A 21,696-nucleotide genomic window follows, 5' to 3' on the forward strand; every position below is an offset into this window, starting at 1 on the left:
CGGGTCAGCGTGGGTAGAAGCCCCCTGCTCTCTGCAGAGGCTGCCCTAGACACACAGCCACACGCGGACATCTACACAAGACAGGACTTTATTGAAGTAGGGCTTCCTGGCAAGGAGGGTGTGGGCCCCAGGGCAGGGCCTGTTAGCACCATGACGGGGCGGCCTGGATGGTGGGGTCCTCCCTGGGCACGCAGGGCAGGGGCTGGGGCCGATCTCCCCCCACCGCTCAGCTCAAGGGCAGCTGTAGTAATTCCCCTGCAGGGGGCGCAGACCTGTCCCGCCGCCTCACCCCAGGTCAGGCAGTGCTGGGGGCAGGGCACCTGCAGACCCCTCCCCACCCCCGCTCTTCACAGTACGTATTCCGATCACAGGGGGAGTGGGGAACACTGGCGTTCCCAAAGGTGGGTGCAGAAGGCACTGGGCTGAACACTGTGCCTTCTCCCCAGGCCTACTCTGGAGTTGGGGGCAGGGGGTCTCACTATGTGAACTGACAGAGGGGCTGAAGAGGGGCCCTGGGAGGGTGGAGGTCACCAGCCCTTCTCCATCCCCTAGCCAGGGGCCCTGCAGGGATTCCCAATAAATAACTTCCGGTTGCATCTCACCCTCCATTCCCAGCTCCCCGCCCCCTGGGGCTCCCTCGGTGGGGGAGGGGGAGCAGGCTGCAGCCGGGTCTCCCCAGCTGTGGCTCCGGGTGCCGCGCTCCCCCTAGCGGCCGTGGCAAGTTTTGCAGCACATCTGGCGGAAGTAGGCTCGGCTGCAGAACTGAAATTTGAGCACCAGGGGGCAGTAGGCGACCTTGTTCACGTCCTTGCACTCTGGGGGCGGGGGTGGGGGGAGGAAAGGAGGGGAAATCAATGTGAGGCACACAATGGCACAGGTGGGCAAAGTTCATGGAGGCTCCCAGGTGCCTGAAATAAATGCCTTAATAAATGCTTGGATGCAAAGTTTTTTGTTTCTTTGGCTCTGGGACTATGATCAGGAAGCCCCATGCCCTCTGTGGTCTTCCTGGTGGCTCATCCCCTCGTTCTGTTGCCCACGTACCTTCAGGGCCGTCCCCAGGGGGCGCGCTGTCACACTTGGCCTCACACTGTTGTGTGGCGGGCGGCCGCAGGGCCTCGGGGCACTCACGCGACGGCTGGCCGGTGTGGCTGGTGCAGCGCACAGAGCGCTGCTGCTGCCCGAAGCCGCACTGCGCAGAGCACTGTGGGAAGGGGGCGCTGAGCTCAGGCGTCCAGCAGAGGGCCCCCACCCCTGGGGTGCCTCTGCATACCTCGCCCCACTCGCCGGCAACCCAGCGGGCTGGGGGGCAGCGGCGCAAGTTGCAGCGCATAGTGGCAGGCGGCTTGGCGGCGGGCGGGCAGTGTGCAGGGGGTAGTGTGGCTCGGTGGTCTGCGCTCTTGCAAAGTACCACGCGGTGACGGAGGCCAGGCCCGCAGCTGGGGGTGCACTGCAGTGGGAGAGGGCATTTGGGGCTCAGCAGGAGGAGGGGAAGGGTCCAAAGCACAGGACCCCTCTCTCCCCTCCCCCAACCGGGTCATTCCAGGTTCTGCCCCCACCCAGGGAGCATAGTGGGCGGGCTGACCTCAGACCAGTCGAGGGCTGCCCACTCCGGAGGGCACGCAGGGCCGTGACAGGCCTCCAGCACCGGCGGACGCGGCTGCGGGCAGGCGCTGTCGTCCAGCGCCTTCTCCTCGGCCGCCGACACACGGCGCTGGCACACTACGGAGCGGCTGCGCACGCCCGCATCGCAGCTGCGGCTACAGCGTGACCAGTTCCCCACGACCCAGCTGCGGGGGGCACGCGGGGGGTGAGCGGGTGCGCAGGCCAGGGGACCCCCATCCATCTGCTGGTCACCACCCGCACCTACGGAAGGCTGGGCTGGGCCAGGCCAGGAGGGCAGGGGAGCACCGTCACCCTGCCTCCCGCACCATCCTCTCCCCTCCTTCTCATGGGCACCAGCGTCACCGCAACCCGGGCATCCCGCCCCATCCTGGAGGCACTCACTCCGGCGGGCAGGGCTCCGTGTTGCAGGCGCGTTGCCTCTTGGGCAGCTTGCTGTGGGCGCTGCAGTGGTGCGGGGCCACTGCCGAGCTGTCCAGCTGATTGCGGCACTCCACGGCCTGCACCTGGCTGCCTAGGGGAGCAGAGGGGCCCGCTCAGCCCCGTGCATCCCCGGGAACCACGACCCTGTGATGTGGGGGCAGAGAGAGCCTGGAGCCCGCCCCCAGCCCCGCCCGGGCCTCACCGCCCGCGCACTGGGCGGAGCACTTGGTCCAGGGCGCATAGTGCCAGGAGTAAGGCGGCAGCGCGTCGCGGGAGATAGGGGCGTTGAAGCGGTAGCGGAGAGCAGGCAGCTCTGTCCGGGCCAGCACCTGCAGTGGGCGGTGGGGGAGCGGCCGCAAGTCACGTTCACAACGAAGAATCTGGATTCCCTACCGGAGGCAGATGTCCACCTGCCTCGCGCCCCCAGCCCCGTGGTTACCATGACGATGAGAGAGGCGTTAATGGGTCCCAGGGCTTCCAGGCTCTGCGTCTGGTCGGGCCCCTGCCGCAGCTGGAAGGTGGTCCCGGCCAGGGGCAGGCGGTGAGGCTGGGGGGTCCCTGGCAGCCCCTCCAGCAGCAGGGACTCCTGATCACCCTTTAGGGCTGGAGACAGTGCAGGAGTCAGAACTCGAGCCACACCCACTCCCAGATCCCCTCCTCCTCCTCCCCCAGCCTCTGCTCACCCAGGTGACTGAGGGACAGGTTCAGGTCCTGGATGAAGATGTGGACGGAGCCTTTGGGGATCCACACGACGTCCTCGTACCCTGGACGGTGGCGCTCAGCTGTCACCCATCCCTTGCATTCACAGTCCCCCCTCCCCCATTCTTGGTCCCCAGTGGTCACAGCTAACCAACTGTTCCCATGCTACAGGGACATCCCACTGCACCCTGTGAAAGACACCTATCATCACTCCCATTTTACAGATGCCAAAACTGAGGCTCCGGGAAGTCAGCTTCCCTCAGGGAAGAGGCCTAGGCTGGGATTCGAACTCAAACTTTCCTGTCTTCCTGACCACCACAAGTGACTGGATGCACCCTCCTTCATCCTCCTGTAAGCAGCAGGGTCGGGCCTGGACAGAGGGGAAGGGGGCGCCCCAGGGCCCCCAGCCACATAGGCCGACCACCTGTGCCCAGGCATCCTGGCTGATCTGGCCACGTCCCCACACCGGCCCCTGTTGGGTCCCACGCATCCCTTGGCCTGGCTTCTCGGGGAAGGGGTCATTTGGTGCTGCAGCCCCCAGGGGTCAGGTGTGCCCAGGCCAAGGGATCCTCGGTGTCCCTCTCCATCCCCCACCCCTGCACATCACTGCCATGTCTTTTGGGCTCCTGTGTCCCCGACACCTTTCCTGCTCTAACAGTCCTCGCCTTGGGGACAGCAGTCATCTGCATGTCGGTGTGGGCTCCTCCTTCCCTCCCTCTCCTGCCCCCAGAAGCCCTGACTGGCCCATCACTGGCTGCCCCTTACAAAACCAGGGAACAACGCCCACTCTGCAACTCGCTCCAGGGGGGCCCGCCAGTGGTTCCTGCAGACTGGACAGAGCCCTCAGCCCTCTCCTTCCCTCCGAAGTGCTTCCACCTTCTGAGGAGTTCCTGGGTTTCCTGATCTGTCCCACGGATGATGGCCAGGGACCCCCCCACCCCCACTGAGAGCCAGCATGAGGCCCCCACCCGCAGAGGGGGGAGATTTGGGTTCTCATCCCCTGAGCCACCGACTGCCAAGGTTTGCTGAGACCCTTCCTGATCCCGGGTTGGGGCACTTTTTGGGTGGAGTCTGAGAAGTTGCTGGCCTTGGCCCCGCCCCCAGCTGCCTGGGGCGGAAGTGAGGGGTGCTCACCGGCCCCAGGTGAGGCTGCGCTGAAGACGCCCTCGATGGTCTCGCAGGCGCTGCCGTCGCCCCCGCACACTCGGCATTTATCTTCTCGCAGGTCCGAGCCCAGGACCCGGTCGCAGCCCACGTGCTGTGTGCAGAGCGCATGGTAGGGGTGCCCTCACACCCCGCCCCCGCCCAAACCCCCACCCCGCCCCCGCGGAGGTCCCTCCCACCTTGCACTCGCCGCTGACACAGATGTCCACCGTGTCCGGCCGGCAGGGTGTCCCGTCCACGACAGCCGCTGCCCTCTCAGTGTAGAAGTTGAAGCCTTCTGCGAGGCACGTGAGCGAGCAGGCCTTCACGCCCCCTGGGGGGCACGGCCCCGTCAGACCCAGGCCAGCCCCCCTGGGACGCTGTGCTTGCTCCCTGGGGGAGGTGAGGCCCAAACGAACAGACCCCAGACCCAACAGAACCAGGGGGGCCCAGTGTTCAGTGGAGGCACCCTGGGTGCTCCGGCCCCGGGCTGCGTCCATCCACTTGCTGCCGGACACGCCCCCAGCGTCCCCTCTCACCCCCTCGGTAGGTTTTCCACGTGTAGAATTTTCCACGGAAAGGAACGCTGTCAAATTCGGAGCACTGCATTTCCCTGAAGTCCTGGGAGCCCGGGGGACAGTCCTGGGGGCGCCAGAGAGGAGGAGGAAGGGACAGGTGGGCGGGGACCGAGTTAGAGCACAGAGGTGTTGCTCCAGTGGCTGGGGTTGCAGGAGTGAGGCTGGCAGCAGAGAGCAGGCTGGGACACAGGTCCAGGCGAGACTGGACTGCCGCTGACCTAAGCTAGCGGCAAGCTGGGGACGACCCCTAGGTTTCTGGTTCAGAGCAGAGGGCCTTTTCCGGGGGCAGGAGACAGAGATGGGTGAAGCCGCTGTATACTGGAGGTATACAGGAACACCTGTCTGCACCCGGGTCCCAGCCTCTGGGGGATCCCTGCAGGTACACAGGGGCAGCAGAGAAGCCGGGGAGGGGGAGGCTTAGGTGTGTCTGTGTAGGGGCGAGGTTCCAGCAAGATGGTGGAGGTCCCAGCGAGGCAAAGTGAGGAGAGGACAGGTGTTGGGCAGGCCAGGTGAGCTGTGAGGGGAGGAGGCAGCTCCACCAGAGTTCCCGGGCAGGAGGAAGGAGGAGATGCAAGGAGCCAGGCTCTGGGGTGGGCTGCTCAGCCAGGGAAGTGAGGGGCGGCCTGCAAGGGGCCACGATTCTCCCAGAGCTTTCTCCCGAACAGGGGGCAAGGTAAGTGGCCCGGGGTCTCCCGAGACTCACGTCGGTGTTGCAGGAGCGATGCCGCCGTCTCTCACCCAGGCAGTACTTGCCCCCGATAGTTGGCCTGCAAGACACGGGTGAGAAGGGGAGAAGAGATGGGGCAGGGGGCCATAGTGGGGACGGTGGTCTCCCGGCTTGTGGGGCAGGGGGTGCTGAGGGCTGACCTGGGGCTGTCGCAGTGCCGGCTGGAAGAGGACACGCCGCCGCCACACGTCCGGCTGCAGTCGCCCCACGGGGTCCACGGACCCCAGGCCCCGTCCACACCTTCCGGCCGAGACCCGAAGGGGACACACACCCGCTTGTAGCACCACTGCGGAGTGGGGGATGGGGAGTGGTGAGTGTGTCTGCGGACACCGGCGGGATAAGGCCCCTGGCTTCCCCCCACCCCCTCTAGGTCGGAGGCCTCTGCCCTTCTGGGACCGGGTGGGAGGAGCGGACAGAGGCGGGGAGCGAAGCCGGGGGCAGAGCCAGCTAGCATGGGGCGTGGCCTAGGAGCCAGACGCCACCAATGGGGTGAAGCTGGAGCACTGGGCCAGGCATGCGGGGCGGGGCTTGAGGCCAGGGGGCGTGGCCTCAGGCGCGTGCGCGGGGCTGGGGAGGACACGCCCTGCAGGCTCTGGGCGGGGCCTGCGCTCACCCCCTTGTCGATGGTGTGCGTCTGGCACAGCGTGCCCTCGGCGGCCGGGATGCTGTTGGTGATGCACCTGTTGCTCTTGCTCAGACACCACAGCTCGCTGCACACCTCCTGCGGGCCGAGGCGCCCGCTCAGGCTCGCCCCCCCGACCTCCCTCCCTCGGGCAGCCCGCCTGGCTCAGCAACACCCAGGCGTCCCGCTCTCTGCAGGCTCGGAGCTGGGCCAGTGGCCAGCGCTGCTGTCCTCGGGCCTCACCGAGTCTTGGCAGGGCACGGCTTGGGACGTGTCTGTCACTTAAGTACTTCGGGGACATCCCCGTGCATGCCACACACTCCCGGGGTGGGGGGTGTGGGTGGGGTGTTCGGGTAGACAAGGCCCCTTGCTTGAGGTCAGGGAGCTAGTTAGCCCCCTAAGGTATAGGAAGGGTGGATTCTGGCTTCCTTTTTGGGGTGCATACAGCAGCCCAGGGTTGAAACACTCTGTTCCCCTACCTGTACCAGGGAGAACCTGATTATTTCAAGCTGGAGGGGGTAGGGGTTTGGGAGGGGACAATGCTGGATCAGCTCTTCCCGACTTCCCCAGTGAAGTCAGCCCCCGTTTTTTCCTGTCTGAATCCGCCTTGGGCTGGTACGGGCTCTGTCCAGGGAGCCACTCTGATCTCAGGTTAATATCCCCGGATTTCCCCCTTGGGCTACAGTGGCCTGGTGTCATAGACCCTCTGGACCATATCCTGCTTCATTCCTCCCTGTTAGAATCATTATGTAACCCCTTTGCGGACCCTAACCCTTCCAGGCCTTGACCATCTGGGGGTTGGACCAAGCAACAGCTGTAGGAAGTGGCCTTTCCAGGATCAGCCACCGCTACCCACGTGGGAGACCTGGATGGAGTCCCTGGCTCCGGGCTTTGGGCTGTTGTGGCTCATTTAGGTAGTGAACCAGAGGATGGAAGATCGGTCTCTCTTCTCTCTCTGCTTTTCAACTAAGTAAGCAGAGCCAGTGCCAGTCCAAGCTTGCTCTTCCGCAGGTGGCTCCCCTTCCCCACCCCCTGGTAGAATCTGGAGTGCAGAGACCCTGGGGCTGAAACTCCAGCTCCGCCATGTTCTCAAGTCGTCTTGGGCCAGCCGCCCCACCCCACCCCCCACCCAGCTTCAGTCCCTTCCGGTTCTGTGAGGGTGACGGCAGTCAGGAGCTGACCCGAGGCAGTGCACATCACGGGCTCACCACACAGTGAGTGCTCAGTGCCAGCCATCCCTGTCATCATCATGGAGGGCAGCCTCAGAATTCCTGAGGAATCCATGAAAGGGGGCTGGGGTGGGGCTGGGGAGGCAGACAAGAGGGGACTGTTCATGCCACATAAGCAGTTCCAGCCGTCTGCCTCCTTGTCTCGCTGTGGAATTCACTCCCTGCTTGTGCACCAACCTGGACATGAACTTGGCCATGGCCCCGGACACTGACCCTTTGAGGAGGGTGTGGAGGACGGGGTAGTAGGGGAGTGTTCAGGGAGTGGAGGGAGGTGGGTGGAGGAGGGGCGGCAGCCCCACTGCCCTTGTGGCTGAAACAGGAAGCCAGCAGGTCTCCTGCTTCCTGGGGGGGGAGGGGGCGGGAAGCTGGGCATGGGACTCCCCACCCCCACCCCCTGCTTGCTTCTCCACGCACACAGGAAGCTTTGGGAATTTGAACCCCGGCTCAGAACCCATCCAGCCAAGGGCTGAGGCCACGGACATGGGAGTCCCAGCAATGTTCTGTCCAGCTGAAGATGGCCGGTCGCTGGGCCACTGCTTGCTCCTACCAGGTCCGCTGCTTAGTTAAAAGCCATCCAGTAGGAAGCCTCGGGCCACTGGTGCCAGACAGCAGGTGGCACCCCCAGCCCAGCCCTCCAACCAGGGCCTGGAGAAGCCTGAGATCCGGTCATGCACCTGCAGCTCCCCCGCCCCCCGGGGGGGTCACTTCACCGCCCCCTCCCCCCGGGGGGTGCCCCGTGCAGCCCCTCCCCTCCCAGGAAGGAAAGCAGGAAGGCTCTCTCTACCCCGTATTTACACTGACGCGATTTGACGCCATGCTGGAAGCGGCACTGCTCGTCCGCATCGTAGGCCTGGCCCGGCGCCACCGTTGGGTACACGAAGTCCTGTCTGGGAGGCCGGTTGTTCAGGCAGAGCCCCAGGCCGGAGCTGTGGTGGCAAAAAAGCAGCCGTCACACCAGGGGCCTTTGGGCCAAGAGCTCACCCCCAGCCCCCACCCCCACCATATCCCCCCTTCCTGGAGCTGGGCTGGGGGTCATGGGGAACAGCTGATTGGGGGGGGCACTGGGTGTGACCACATGCTCACTCCAGAAAGCTGGTGATGTAGTCGCGGCTGCATGAGGACCACACGAATGGATTGGTCTTCATGGTGATGTGGGCGGCCATGAGCTTGGCGGGGTCCTGGCCGCGGGCCCCACAGCTGTTGCCCACACCATCGTGGTTCATGCCGAACCTGGGGAGAGGGATGTTGGCTCCGCCAGGTGCCTAGAGATCTGCCTGGCTCCTCCCGTCCACCCACCGCCGCTGCGTTCCCCCCTCCCCAGGCTCACGTGTGCCCGATCTCATGGGCGATGGTGAACGCCGTGGCCAGCCCGATGTCTTCGTTGATGCTGCAGCTTCTCTCTCGCTCACACATCCCGCCCACGGGGGCCAGACCTGGGAATCGACACATGGGGAGAGGCTAGGGGCTTGGGGCTGTGCTGGCCCTGGAGGGTAGGGAGTGGGGGGCCCTGCACCCTGCCAAGTCACACCCGAGGGCTGGCTCCCCCCTTCTTCCCCAGCCCACAGCCTCCTTCATCCAAGCCAGGGGACTCGGGTACCTAGTGTGCCACAGGGCTTGTTTTTGTAGATGCAGATGTCATAGCTGGGGAAAGAGAAGGGGGCAGTGAGGGCACTGGGCTGCATGCCTAAGCCCTGCGGCTTCCACGGGGCCCCAGCTCTGGGGCCTCTTGCTGCACCCCCAGCTGGAGCTGACAGGAGCAGATGAGCAAGCGACTGACTGAATGACCGAATGAAAAGTGAGCAAGAGAGTTCACCAGAGTCCACCTGCCCAACGCCCCACCCCCACCCCAGGCTCCCAGCAGCCCCTCCCACCCCCCAGCAGACCCCTGCACGGGCCCCGAGGGTCCCCTACTCCACTTGGCCCCTCCCCGCCCCTCACCGCGTGATGAGCACTGCTGTGTCATGGTTGGCCACACCGTTCTCCGGAATGGCGTTGCCATGGCCGCTGTGGTTCACGATGGATTTCTGCCACTTACAGAAGCTGTCCAGGGACTTCCCGGCATGGTGGGTGATCTCCAGGGTGGGCTGGGGATGGACAGAGTGAGGCGCGTGGGCGCTTGGCACTCCGGGGACTGCAGGCGGTGCCTGGTGCAGCGGGGCAGGGGTGGGGCCCTCGTACCTGGTCCTCAGTGAGCAGGATGAGACGGGTTACCAGGATGTTCACGGTGTTTCCCAGACTCGAGTCCTGGAAAAGTTTGGCAACCTGACCTCCAAGAAACAAGAGAGACCAAGTCTTAAGAGGAGCCCAGAGAGCAAAAAGTAGCAGTCAGCATCGTGGTGCAGCGGGTGAAGCCAATGCCCATGACGCTGGCCTCCCACACAGGCACCGGTTCAAGTCCCGGCTGTTCTACTTCCGGTCCAGCTCCCTGCCAGTGGCAGAACAGGGCCCACATGCCTGAGTTCCTGCCACCAACGAGGGAGACCTGGATAAAGTTCCTGGCTCCTGCCTGGCCTAGCCCTGGCCATTGCAGCCATCCAGGGAGTGAACCAGTGGATGGAAGAACTCTCTCCCTCTCTCTCCCTGTGTGTACCTCTGACTTCCAAATAAATTAATGTCTAAAAAAAAGCCAAAAATTAGCTTTTGACAGGCAGAGTGGACAGTGAGATAGAGAGAGACAGAGAGAAAGGTCTTTCTTTGCCGTTGGTTCACCCTCCAATGGCCGCCGTGGCCGGCATGCTGTGGCCGGCGCACCGCGCTGATCCGAAGGCAGGAGCCAGGTGCTTCTCCTGGTCTCCCATGGGGTGCAGGGCCCAAGGACTTGGGCCATCCTCCACTGCACTCCCGGGCCACAGCAGAGAGCTGGCCTGGAAGAGGAGCAACCGGGACAGAATGCGGCGCCCCGACCGGGACTAGAACCCGGTGTGCTGGCGCTGCAGGGCGAGGATTAGCCTAGTGAGCCACGGTGCCGGCCCAAAAATTAGCTTTAATGAAGTAAGTAGCTCCTATGTGCTGGGTCCTAGGCTGAGCCTGTGGCACACGAGACAACAATAAAGGCCACAGGAAACCTGCATTATCTTTTAACTCCATTTCCCAGGGACTCTGTAGCAGCCTCAAACATGCTTTGAGGAGCAGGCCCTGGGAACACCCAGATCTCACACAGAAGGCTCGGCGCTCCCAGCCCGTGGTGACTCAAGGCGGGGCTCCCTCCTGGTGGGCCCCCTTCCCACTCACCCACCCTGGCTGCCAGGGGTGGCCTGAGCAGTGTGCACATCTGGCTTCCTTCCAGAGCCGAGGTGGGCCTCTGGGGACCAGCAAGGCGCCGGACAAAAGGAAGCAGGAAGCGGAGCCCCAGAGGGAACCCAGGCTTTGCAGGGGTCGCGGTCTCCCTGTCTTGGAAACTCCCCGAAAGCCCAGCAGAAGCTAAGAAACTCTGAAAGCCCCAGGAAGGCAGGGCCGGGGCGGAACCTAGGGTGGCAGAGTTGGCGTCATGGCCGCATCTTGGCCAGCCTACTGCCCGCCAAGCCTCTCTGCCTACTTGGCTGTTTCATCAGCTACTTCCTGGGCGCCAAGCACTCTACCTGGCTTCCTTCCCGCCACTCCTCAGCCCCTCCAGGAGACCCCAGTACACAGAGGGGGAGCTAAGGCTCAGAGATCTAACATAGGAGCCAGGCACACCTGCCCTGTGTCTGCGGCTCTACCCCCACAGGATCCAAAATGTTCCAGGGGAAAAGAAAGCTGAGTCTACACTGATCACAGATGTTTCTTGTCAATCCTCCCCCAAACAGTGCAGTATAACAGCTGTTGACACAGCATTGATACCACTGAAATTCAAGTAATGTGGGGGGGGGGTTAACTACACAGGTGAGTGTAATATGCACAGGTGATATGCGTTTTAGATAAGGGACTCTGGCCTCCTCCATGGGAAGTCCTTGGACCAATTCCTTGCAGACACCACGAGAGAACTGGGGGCCAGCTGCACTGTGGCTTAGTGGGTAAAGTCGCCTCCTGCAGTGCCGTCATCCCATATGGGCGTCGGTTCGAGTCCTGGCTGCTCCACTTCCAGCTCCCTGCTAACAGGACTGGGAAAGCAGTAAAGGAGAGCCCGAGTGCTTGGGCCCCTGCACCCATGGGGGAGACCCGGAGGAAGCTCCTGGCTTCAGCCTGGCCAGCTCTGGCCATTGCAGCGTCAATCAGCAGACAAAAGATACCCTCCCTCTCTCTCTCTTTTTCCTATCGCTGCCTTTCAAATAAATAAATAAATCTTTACAAAATAAATGAACCTGCAGCTTGCAGGCACTTCTTAAGGCTAGTAGGACACGACACACGTAAGCACGTCTGTCTGTCCGTCTGTACCTACGTATAATTCCCACAGGCTGGCCTCCCACACACTGGTAGGAGGGTACTTCAGAGAGTTCTGTGTTACCAACTCATTCAGTCCACCTTGGCCTTACAAAGTGCGTACCATTTTATAGATGGGTAAGCCAAGGCAGAAGGCTGGAGTCGCTTGCTCAACAGCACACAAGTAAGGGTGGCAGAGCTGGGTTTTGAGCCCGGGGAAGGCTGCCTCCACTCCAGGGTCTCTGCTCCTAACCTGGTCCCTCTCTCCGCATTCATGGCCACACAGGGCTCACCTCTGTACTCAGTCCCCCTCCAGCCCCAGGTAAGGCAGGGGGCTTGGGTGAGAAGGCCACACCTCTTTTCCCCGCCCCCTGGGGGCTCAGGGCTCCGCACCCAGGGAGGGGAAGGCACTTACAATGCTCATGATGGCCAGCACGTACTGCTCCACGTCTCGGCGCCCGTGGTACGCCACCATCATCTTGTCGGCCACCACCAGGGTCTCCACGTAGTGCTCTCGGCTGACGGAGCGCTTCAGGCCCGGCTGGCCTCGCTCCGTGTCGTTCCCCAGGGGCCTGGCGGGCGGCGGCTTCAGGGTGCGCAGCCACCACGGCCGCCCCTTCCACGGCTTCTCGTCTGTGGAGGCCAGCAGAGCAGGGACATCCCCTCAGCCCTCCGCCATGCCCCACCCCAACAGCCCGCAGGGACGGCTCCTGGACCTCGCGCTGCCTGCTCTTGCGGGCGGTCTGTAACAGGCTGTCTCGCGCCTGACCTGCCAAACACCTCTCTTCTATGGGGCATCTAGCAGTAGAGTCGGGCTGTACCTCGCCCCACTGCCTGAACATTCGTTTGGGTCTCACTGTCACCCAGGTGGGCCATGGCGCCCCCAGGGCGCTCTGCCCTACTCCCTGCCTACACTATACCTGCACTGGCCTCCTGGCTCCCCACGGTAGCACCACCTAGCTTTCTGCTGGTACGACCGGCTGCACTTGTAGGTGGGAACTACAGAAAGTTCACAGGGGGACCAGCGCTGCGGTGCCGCAGGTTAAGCCGCCACCTCTGATGCCAGCATCCTATACAGGTGCCAGATGGAGTCCCGGCTGCTCCACTTCCGATCCAGCTCCCTGCTAATGCGCCTGGGAAAGCAGCAGAGGGTGGCCCAAGGGCTTGGGTCCCTGCTACCCATGTGTGAGACCTGGATGGAGTTCCAGGTTTCTGGCTTTGACATGGCCCAGCCCAGGCCATTGTGGTCATCTGGGGAATGAACCAGCACATGGAAGATCTCTCTTCCTCTGTTAACTCTGCCTTTCAAAACAAAAAACTCTCAAAAAATTAGAAAATAAGAGAGTTCATGGGAAGAGAATGAAAAGATAAATTTATATTGGTGCAAAAATATTTTTTTGGCTGGTGCTGCGGCTCACTTGGCTAATCCTCCACCTGCAGTGCCGGTACCCTGGGTTCTAGTCCCGGTTGCTCCTCTTCCAGTCCAGCTCTCTGCTGTAGCCCGGGAAGGCAGTGGAGGATGGCCCCGGTCCTTGGGCCCTGCACTCGCAAGGGAGATCAGGAGGAAGCACCTGGCTCCTGATTGGCGCAGCGCCGACTGTAGCAGCCATTTAGGGGGTGAACCAACAGAAGGAAGACCTTTCTGTCTGTCTCTCTCTCTCTCTCACTAACTCTGCCTGTCAAAAAAAAATTTTTTTTAAATCCATGCACGAAAAATGAATGGCTATGAAAACAAATGATGGAGACGTCAACATTTTTTGCATCAAAATAAAGTTATCTTTTAAAAAATTATTAATTTATTTTGAAGGCAGGCGGACACACACATGATCTCCCATCTGCTGGTTCACTCCCCCCAGATGCCGGCTTCAGCCAGGAGCCTGGAACTCCATCCGGGTCTCCCACAAGTGGGCGGCAGGGACCCCAGCACTTGAGCCACCACTGCCGCCTCCCAGGGTCTGTGTTAGCAGGAAGCTGGAGCCAGGAGCCAGAGCTGGGCTATTCCCAACACCCACCCCTACACTTATCTTGCAATCCATTTTCCCAAGAACATTCTGAAGAATCTCCCATGTCTGCCAGTATCCTACTCCCAGACTCCTCCGCGTCCTGCTGCGGTACTTTCCCTTGGAACAGCATGCTGCTTTCATAACCATAGGATTATCCTGGCTCGTGCATTCCCGACCGTTGAGCCCCTAACTCTCTCCTATCTGCCTCACTGGAAATCCGACCTTTGGGACAATGCCTGACACTGTCCTTTTTTCCGCCTGGCATTTTGACTGTACAGTTGTCCAGGTATCTGACACACCAATCTGTCACTCAACTGATTGGACAATGCTCTTAGCATGGTTTTCACCTGAACTGGTTGGACGAGCCTGCCCGCCTGTCTGGTTGTCTCCCTCACTGCTGGGTCGGCCGGCCAGGGGAGGGACGGAGTGCTCCACTGACCCTGCACCTCCCAGCTGTCCTGCTGCCAGCAGGTGGACGGGCCACCCACATCCCACCACCACGTCTGCTTCTCAGCTCTTCCATTCTTGCACCTGCTGACCTCCAGGTGCAGCCCCTCTGCCCATCCCTGAGGGACAGGTGTACCTCTCACTCCACAGGCTGTGTCCAGGTGGGGGTGACGCAGTGAGGAACGCTTGTACACCACGTGGGGGCCACTCTCCTCTGGTCCCCGGGGACCCTTGGGCCCGCCTTGCAGGGGTTCAATCAGGTACTCTTCCTCGTCTGCCACTATCAGGCCATGCTGGGGGGGGGGTGGCGGGGGCGTGACAGACAGCTCAGGTCAAGTTCTGGTTCCTGAAACCCCCCTCCGCCTTTATGAGCTCTTCTACTGGGCTCACTGTGCTCCTGCGATTATCAGTTCTTGAGGCAGATTTCAGCTTGTTCATTCCCAGCCTTCCCTAAGGCTATACATTTTCCTCTGCATACAGCTTTGGCTACATCCCCCAAGAACCAATGAGCTCAAAATACTTTGCCCCACTACCATCCCCCTCTCTGACCTATCTTTCAGACTTTTTTTTTTTTAACTGTGGCCACTCCCCCCTGCCACCCAGAATCCTCAGCTCACCAGGCCCCCGCAGGTGCTGATGGCCACATGGGAGCTGCCGGCCTGGCCCTGCAGGTGGCCGGCGTAGAGGCAGTGAGGTCGGGCGGCCCTCTGCCAGGCCAGGCCCTCCCGTGTCCAGTACTCCACGGAGACGTGGCCTGCCAGCAGATGGGGGCTGTGGGTCAGGTTCAGCAGGAAGTGGGTGCTGGGTGCGGACACCTTGTAGAACAGGCGGGCCTCGGCAGTGGCCCCCGCGCCCCGGCGCTGCCTCCGGGGGACAGGCGGTGAGAAGGCCAGCAGTGCCCCGTTGTGGTCCACGCGGGTGGGGAAGGCAATCTCATAGCTCTCCAGGCTGGACAGGAACTCACCTGTGGGTGGGGAGGTCTGGGGTGGGCTCCAGTAGTTTGGGCTGATCCTGGCTGCTTGGCTGACGACGGTGGCCTCGCTGCCCTTAGAAGCCAGGTCCCTGGCTGCAAGGCTCTGCCGGCTTCAGCGAGCCCAGGGTCATCCCCTGCATGACTCCCAGCCCAGCCCAGCTCCTTGCCCCCTCCCTCTGCCACCCTCAAAACTGCCCCTACCTTGAGACCGGAAGGCATGTGTGACTTCGAAGGTGAGGCCCAGCCCCAGGGTGAGGGCCCAGCGGAGCAAATGGCAGGCAGGAGCCATAGGGGCTACGTGTCCACATGTCTCTCCCCAGCCCCGGCTGCTGGCAGCCCTCGCAGCGCTGCCTTCCCGGTTCACAGCCTGGGCATCATCACCCAGCTTCTGGAGAAAGGGAGGGGCGGGTCAGGGAGGGCCGGGCCCAGCCAAGGCCGCTGGCGTCTGCCCCCTTCTCCAACAGGGACAGCCACAGCATTCCCCCAGTCTGAAGACTGCCCCCCTCTCCTCCTCCTCACCCCTCCCCACTGAAAAGATCAGAGAATGAGAAGAAACCAGTTTGGAGAAGGTGCACCTGGCTGGGGGAGGGGGGAGGCAGAGAGGGGCTTGGCAGGGACCCAGGAGGGGGCAGCGCAAGGCAGCAGCCAGGGGCAGTGGGTGTGAATCTGCAACCCAAGGTCCCCGATCAGGCCTTCCAGCACCCCAGACTCCCCTGTTCCTGACTCCCAGCTGTGAACAGCATCCCGTTCCTGCCCCCGCTTAGTCTTCCTCCCTGGAGCTGCTGCCTGCCCAGCCCACACCACACTGGGCCACCGCCCTGCTGCGAGCCCTCCCTCTGCTCTCCTGCCCTGCCCCCGCCCTTCCCCGCTCGCTCTGCACAATCCCCCTTAATCACACGCTGTCTTGTTGGCTTTGCAGCCTGGCCAAGTCTCAGAGCCCATCCCCAAACAGGGCAGCTTGGCTGCAGGGGAGGGAGCCGGGTTTACTGCAGCCTGCCGGCCCACACTCCCCCGCCGCTTCCTGGACCCCTCCAGCGACGGGGGGCTCACTCACAGATATTTCAGACTTCGCTGTGCTGTCTGCTCAGGCGGGCTAACGCTACTCCTTGGGTTTTTTTTGTTTGTTTCATCGTTATCATCGTTACCTTTTGGGGGCTTCAGTGGGTGCTGAGGTGCGGGACCCCTGAGTGGATCCTCCCCACAGCTGCCGCCTGCCCTGGGTGAGGGGGGGGTGTCTCTCTGTGCCTCAGTTTCCTTTTCTGCAGAGCCCGGGCAGGGAGAGGGGGACAAAGAGGAGGAGCTGGGTTGGTCCCCACTGGAGCTCCAGGGTCACTGGGAAAACCCAGAGCCGGCTCCTGTCTTACACTCACTGCCAGCGAGACCGTCCCTCCCAGGCCTGTAGCCGCTCTCTCTGGTCCTGGCTGCAGCGTCCCTGGGCGTCCTGCCTGAGTTCCCCAGCCCCCTCCCCCAGCATGGCTGGCTCAGCATGAAAGGACCCGGCAAAGGTGTGTCCACAGGTGTGTGTCAGGGGCAGGGCAGGGAGAATGGGTGATGGCCTGGGTGGGCTGCGGGTGGTGGCACCGCCTGGGACGATGCGGGGGAGGGCAGGGGACCACGAAGAGGTCAGTGGGTCTGGGAGAGGAGATGAGGTCCCAGGCGCAGGAGGTCCCAGTCAGGAGGAGGAATGGGAGCAGCGGGTTGGTGGGCTACTGGGATCCAGTGTGAGTGTGTGTGTGTGTGTATATGTGTGCACTGTGTCCGTGTGTATATGCTGAGCATGTCCGTGTATGTGCACTGTGTGTGGTTCTGTGTGTGCAGTGTCCACGTGTGTCCATGTGTGCACACAGTGTCCGTGTGTATGTGTGTACATGCTGAGTATGTCCGTGTATATGTATATGTGTGCACCATGTGTGCTTCTGTGTGCAGTATCTGTCCGTGTGTGCATGTGACTGCACAGCATGTCCGTGTATATGTGTGTGTCCATGTGTATATGCACACTGTGTCCGTGTGTATGTGTGCGTGTGCACACTCGGGCTGGGCCACTGCCCCCAGCCCCTCCTCCCAGAAGGCAGGAGGGAGGTGCTGGCCTGCAGGAGGAAATGCCTCAAGGAAAGTGCCCGGAAACCGAGGCTCCGGCCCGGCCCGGGGACCCTGAAGAGACCAGAGCTCCACACACACACCTCTGGGCTGGGCTGGGCTCAGGGAGCCGGCTGCTGGGTTCCCCCTGCGCAGGCCACGGCCACAGCCGACCAGGCAGAGGCCCCACTGCCCCGGCCGCCGGCCTCCTCCTGGGCTTTGGCCGCACAGCACATCTGGCCCAGCAGGCAGGAGCAGACAAAGGCCGCCACCGCCTGTGAGGAGGGGCCCCTGCGCCCCCCCAGACTCCCCACCCACCAACCAACAACCAGCTGCTAATGAAAGGCCCTGAGCGAGCACCACTCCCTGAGACAGACCCGACAGCCGGCGGCTGCGGTGGCCTGGGTGACCACGCAGGGGAAGTGGGCGGTGCCATTCCCACACCCAGACACACAAACACGCACTGCGACCACACCTGCACAGCCGGGGCCTCGGCTATGGCCCGCACGCACCGGAGACCCAGAAGAATGCTCTGGGCCCCAGGCACACACACACATGCACAGTATACATACAGCGCACATGCATGGACACACTTGTGCACACACAGAATGTACATACAGTGCACACATATGGACACACTCGTGCACACACACAGTGCATGCACACACATGGGTACACTCACTGCACACAGTGCAGACACATGCATACACGGACACACTCATCCACACACACAGACATGGACACAGTGCACACACACTCATTGCACACACAATGCACACACATGAAGACACAACCATCAGACCCATGTGTACAGACACAAACATATACACTCGGTGCACACACAATTCATACACTGCACACACACACTGCACAGTTCAGACACAGCACACACACACTCGGTGGACACATATGCACACATATACTTATTGCACACATACACAACCACTAGACTCATGTGTGCAGTCATAAACACACTCAGTGTACACACACATAACAGACAAGGATACACCCTGCACACACTCATTGCACACATACACAGTGCACAACCACAGGCAGACACATAACCATCAGATTCATGTGTATATACACAACTGTGCAAAACACACTTAGTGCAGGTTGCATACACACACACTCGGTGCACACACACAACCACCGGACCCATGTGTACAGACACGCACTCACACACGGACAGGCAAGCCGGGGGGGGGGAAACACAGACACAGAAACCCGCACGCCCCGGGCCTACACACAGACTCACACACTCATGACAGGCGCACGGGCCTACAGGCAGACACGTCCACACCCGCAGCGCACCAGCTCATCCACCCAGACACCCCCCGCCGACACACATCGCCCCAGGAGACCTGGCGGCGGGCGCACCCGGTTCACCCCGCGCTGGGGGACGCCCGCACGCACATACGTGGACGGCCGCGCGCACCCCGCGCACACCCAGGCGCTCCCGCGACCCCAGGGTGCGCTCCGGGACATCACGCACCGACACGACGCACGGCGGGACGGCCCGGCGCCACCCCCATCCCGGGCGCAGGCACACACCACGTCCCGCACCAAGCCCGCCGCCATCCCGCCCGCGGCCCGCTCGCTACCTGCGCCGCCGCCGCGGGGCCTCCCGTGCGCCGTGGACGCCGCCGCCGCCGCCGTCTCGCCGCCCCGCGCGCGCAGGAAGGGAGGGAGCGAGCGCGCGCGGCGGCGTGGCCGGGGGAGGGGGCGCGGGGAAGGCACTTCCTGAGCCGCCTGCCAGGGTTATAAAAAAACCCCCAGACCGCGCGCGGCCAGAAACCCCGCCCGCCTCCGCCGCCGCCGTCGCCGCCGGCCGGCCTGGGCCGCGAGCTGGACGCGGGCCAGGGACCCGGGAGCTCGGGCCGCCGCGCCCCGCCCGGGCCGGGCGCCCCATCGTGCATGGGGGCGGGGAGCCGAGAGGCGCGGGGGAGGGGACGGGGAGAGGGTGGGGAGCGCGAAGTGGGAGGGTGGGGGAAGGGGAGGGCAACGCTGGGTGGGGGGCGAGTGGGGGAGGGGAGCGCTCGCTGCCTCGCCAGCATCAGCAGCTTCGGCCGCAGCTGTTAGTTATTGAACCGCTATTGGGCGCCTCCCGTGTGCCAGGCACGGTGCCCGGGGCGGCCGGCTAGACCCGCCCTCCCCAGCTCCCCTCTCTGCCCCTGGGCGCCGTGCCGCTGTGAAGTGGGGCCTGGTTGGGTCCCAGGTCACGGATGAGGAAGCCGAGGCCGGAGGGGGGTGAGGGGGAGCGGAGAGCTGGCGGAGCCAATGCGGGCGTGGGGGTGTCCTCGGGCTGGGATGGGAACCCCCGGGGAATGGGGGCCTCTTGTGCCAGGCTGCAGGGGTTGGGTGGGGCTGGCAGGACCTTGGCCGAGGCCGTCGCTTGTTGTGAGGTGCTGGGTGCAGAGCGGACAGACACGCGAGGCCCTCTGGGATCTCCCTGACCCTGGAGTCCCAGACTCATGTAGCCCCCAGCATCCTGTCCCCGCCCCCCCCCCCCCCCAGCTTTTGGGGCTCTGGGCCAGATCGGAAGGGCAGCAGCCTGTCCTTGGGTGCTCTCCGCTCAGGGCCCCGGGACCCCCACTTAAGGAACAAGTCATTTTAGTGCAGTGTCTCTGGCTACTGCCCCTTAACCCGTGGGCCTACTGGGGCCCAGCCTGGGCTGCTGTCCACCTGAGAGCCTTGGTCCGTCTGAGAGCCACCCAGTTTGCCCAAGAGCATATGGGTATATCCAGACCTCAGTGGCAAGTTTGGGGCTTCCTTGCTGTGAGATCATTGATTACTTACAATTATTCTGTGCATCCACTGCAGCCCCAGACTTCCTGTGGGGCAGGTGGCCTGATGGGCTGATTGAGGAACAGGCAGGGACACCACCCCCTGCTGATAGCACTGTGTTGCCACTTCTGGAGGGAATCCTGGGAAACAATTTTGCATTTAAAAAAACGATTTATTTATTCAAAAGGCAGAGAGAGAGGTCATCCATTTGCTGGTTCACTCCTCAGATGACAGCAATGGCTGGAGCTGGGCCAATCTGAAGCCAGGAGCCAGGAGCTTCCTCTGGGTCTCGCATGGGTGCAAGGACCCAGGTACTTGGGCCACCTTCCACTGCTTCCCCAGGCTCCTTAGCAGGGAGCTGGATGAGAAGTGGAGCAGCCAGGACTCGAACCAGTGCTCCTCATGGAATGCGGATGGCGGTTTAACCCGCTGTGCTGTCACGCCGTCTCTGGGTTCATTCTACTCTCAACATGAGCCTCCCCGACTAGAATCAGGAGGAAGGAGGTCGCAATATCCCTGGTACCTACAGGAGGGCCTGGAACGTATTGGTTCTCAATATGGAGTACACAGGGAGCTGGCATAAGGCTGCCGAGAAGGTGAGGTTGACCTTGTGGCTTGAATGTTAAGATGGAGACAGTGGGGCTGAAAATGTGGTTAGGGGGTTCATTCTGTTTATCTAAATCAGCTTAGACTGACTTAAGAAATTGGGAGGTGCAGGGGGGGGAATAATGGGGGCGCAGTACTCCAGTGCTGCCACTGGATGGCGCTATAGAGGCCCACTCGTTCCTGGATTGTTGCAAGGGAATCCCAGAGGCACTGGAGTCACTGTTCAGGGGTGACCTCTTAGTGGCTGGAGTCCCTATTTTTATTTGAAATGCAGAGTTAGAGAGGGGGAGAGACAGACATAGATCCATCTTTCATCCATTGGTTTACTCCCCAAATGGCCGCAATAGTCGGGGCTGGGCCACACTGAAGCCAGGAGGGTCTTCTGGGTCTCCCACGTGGGTGCAGGGGCCCAAGCACTAGGGCCATCTTCTGCTGCTTTCCCAGGTGCATTAGCAGGGAGCTGGTTCAGAAGTGCAGCAGCCGGGACTTGAACCTGCGCTCAAATACCACCAAGCCAGCCCTGTGGGGCCCCCTGTTCTTAACCCATCTACTAAATGTTTTCCCAGCTGCCTGTCTTGGTGTCCCCTTAAATGTTGAGACAGATTTTTAAAAAAATTGAAAGCCAGAGTGATGGAAGGAGAGACAGAAAGATCTTCCATCTACTGGGCCACACCCTAAATGCTTCAGGCTGAAGCCAGGAGCCAGGAGCTCCATCCAGGACTCCCACATGGGTGGCAAAGACCCAAGTACTTGAGCCATCGTCTGCTGCCTCCCAGGGTGCGCCTTAGCAGGGAGCTGGATTACAAGTGGAGGTGGGGCTTGAAGCAGACGTGCCAAGTGGGCCCACACACGGGCCCCAGATGTCATGCAGGGAGGTAGGAGAAGGATGGCTGGTGGGGGGGGCAGTATCAGCCAGAGGCACAGCACAGGCCAGGGCCTGCAGTGGGACGTGAAGGGCAGGCAGTGCCCTTCCTTCTGACTAGAGTCTCTACCCAGACCCCCTCTGGCAAATGCACAGGCCTCCCCTCCCTACCCCCGCCCAGCAACTCAATGGTACATTCATCTCTCTCCGCTGGGGTAGACCAGATGACCTCATCTACAGCTGAACTCACAGTGCTCTGAGGAAAGGGGTGCCCCCTCCCCACCCCTTGCACTTTAGGGACCAGGAGGAGGTAGCTGAACCAGTTTGAGGCAGAGGCTGGGGGAAGACCCTCCACCCTGCCCAGAGCGGCTGGAAGCCCCCATCCCTTGCCATCAGCCCCTAAGTGCACCCCTGGAGCCCCACATGCAGCCGGCTTGCTCGAGCCCCTGTCCCTTGGGTGCAGCCTGGCCTTGTAAGATGCGGGGGTTGCTTCAGAAAGTTCATGGGAAACGGGATTAAAGGGCAAGTTTTGGGTGAGCATTTATTTGGTCTAGCGGTTAAGA

The 21,696-nt window shown here is 62.2% G+C and overlaps 1 protein-coding gene across 10 annotated transcripts; it reads right to left on the bottom strand.

Moving 5' to 3' along the window:
• Window positions 1–70: 70 nt before the first annotated feature.
• ADAMTS10 (ADAM metallopeptidase with thrombospondin type 1 motif 10) lies at window positions 71–18,766 on the bottom strand. Of its 10 annotated transcripts, XM_070067552.2 has the most exons (26): window positions 18,483–18,622; window positions 15,948–16,061; window positions 15,004–15,190; window positions 14,447–14,793; window positions 13,966–14,122; window positions 11,795–12,012; window positions 9,220–9,303; window positions 8,980–9,125; window positions 8,639–8,682; window positions 8,369–8,474; window positions 8,125–8,271; window positions 7,826–7,967; window positions 5,804–5,911; window positions 5,331–5,476; window positions 5,167–5,230; window positions 4,425–4,527; window positions 4,086–4,219; window positions 3,877–4,000; window positions 2,727–2,807; window positions 2,483–2,646; window positions 2,246–2,372; window positions 2,005–2,134; window positions 1,583–1,787; window positions 1,271–1,447; window positions 1,042–1,201; window positions 71–815 (listed from the first exon to the last, which is right to left on the bottom strand). In XM_070067552.2, exons 3-26 carry the CDS (start codon window positions 15,089–15,091, stop codon window positions 706–708), a joined length of 3,312 nt encoding a protein of 1,103 aa, XP_069923653.1. In that variant the 5' UTR covers window positions 15,092–15,190; window positions 15,948–16,061; window positions 18,483–18,622; the 3' UTR covers window positions 71–705. The 10 variants fall into 10 exon arrangements, 8 of the variants coding, with proteins under 8 accessions (XP_069923653.1, XP_069923652.1, XP_051691497.1 ...); XR_011385731.2 differs by lacking the exon at window positions 15,948–16,061 and having other exon boundaries at window positions 2,005–2,130; window positions 18,483–18,758; XM_070067551.2 differs by lacking the exon at window positions 15,948–16,061 and having other exon boundaries at window positions 15,004–15,187; window positions 18,483–18,748.
• Window positions 18,767–21,696: the final 2,930 nt, after the last annotated feature.

This window comes from Oryctolagus cuniculus, chromosome 16 (assembly GCF_051225735.1).
Source record: "Oryctolagus cuniculus isolate XC-2025 breed Fujian yellow rabbit chromosome 16, ASM5122573v1, whole genome shotgun sequence".
Lineage (NCBI taxonomy): Eukaryota > Metazoa > Chordata > Mammalia > Lagomorpha > Leporidae > Oryctolagus > Oryctolagus cuniculus.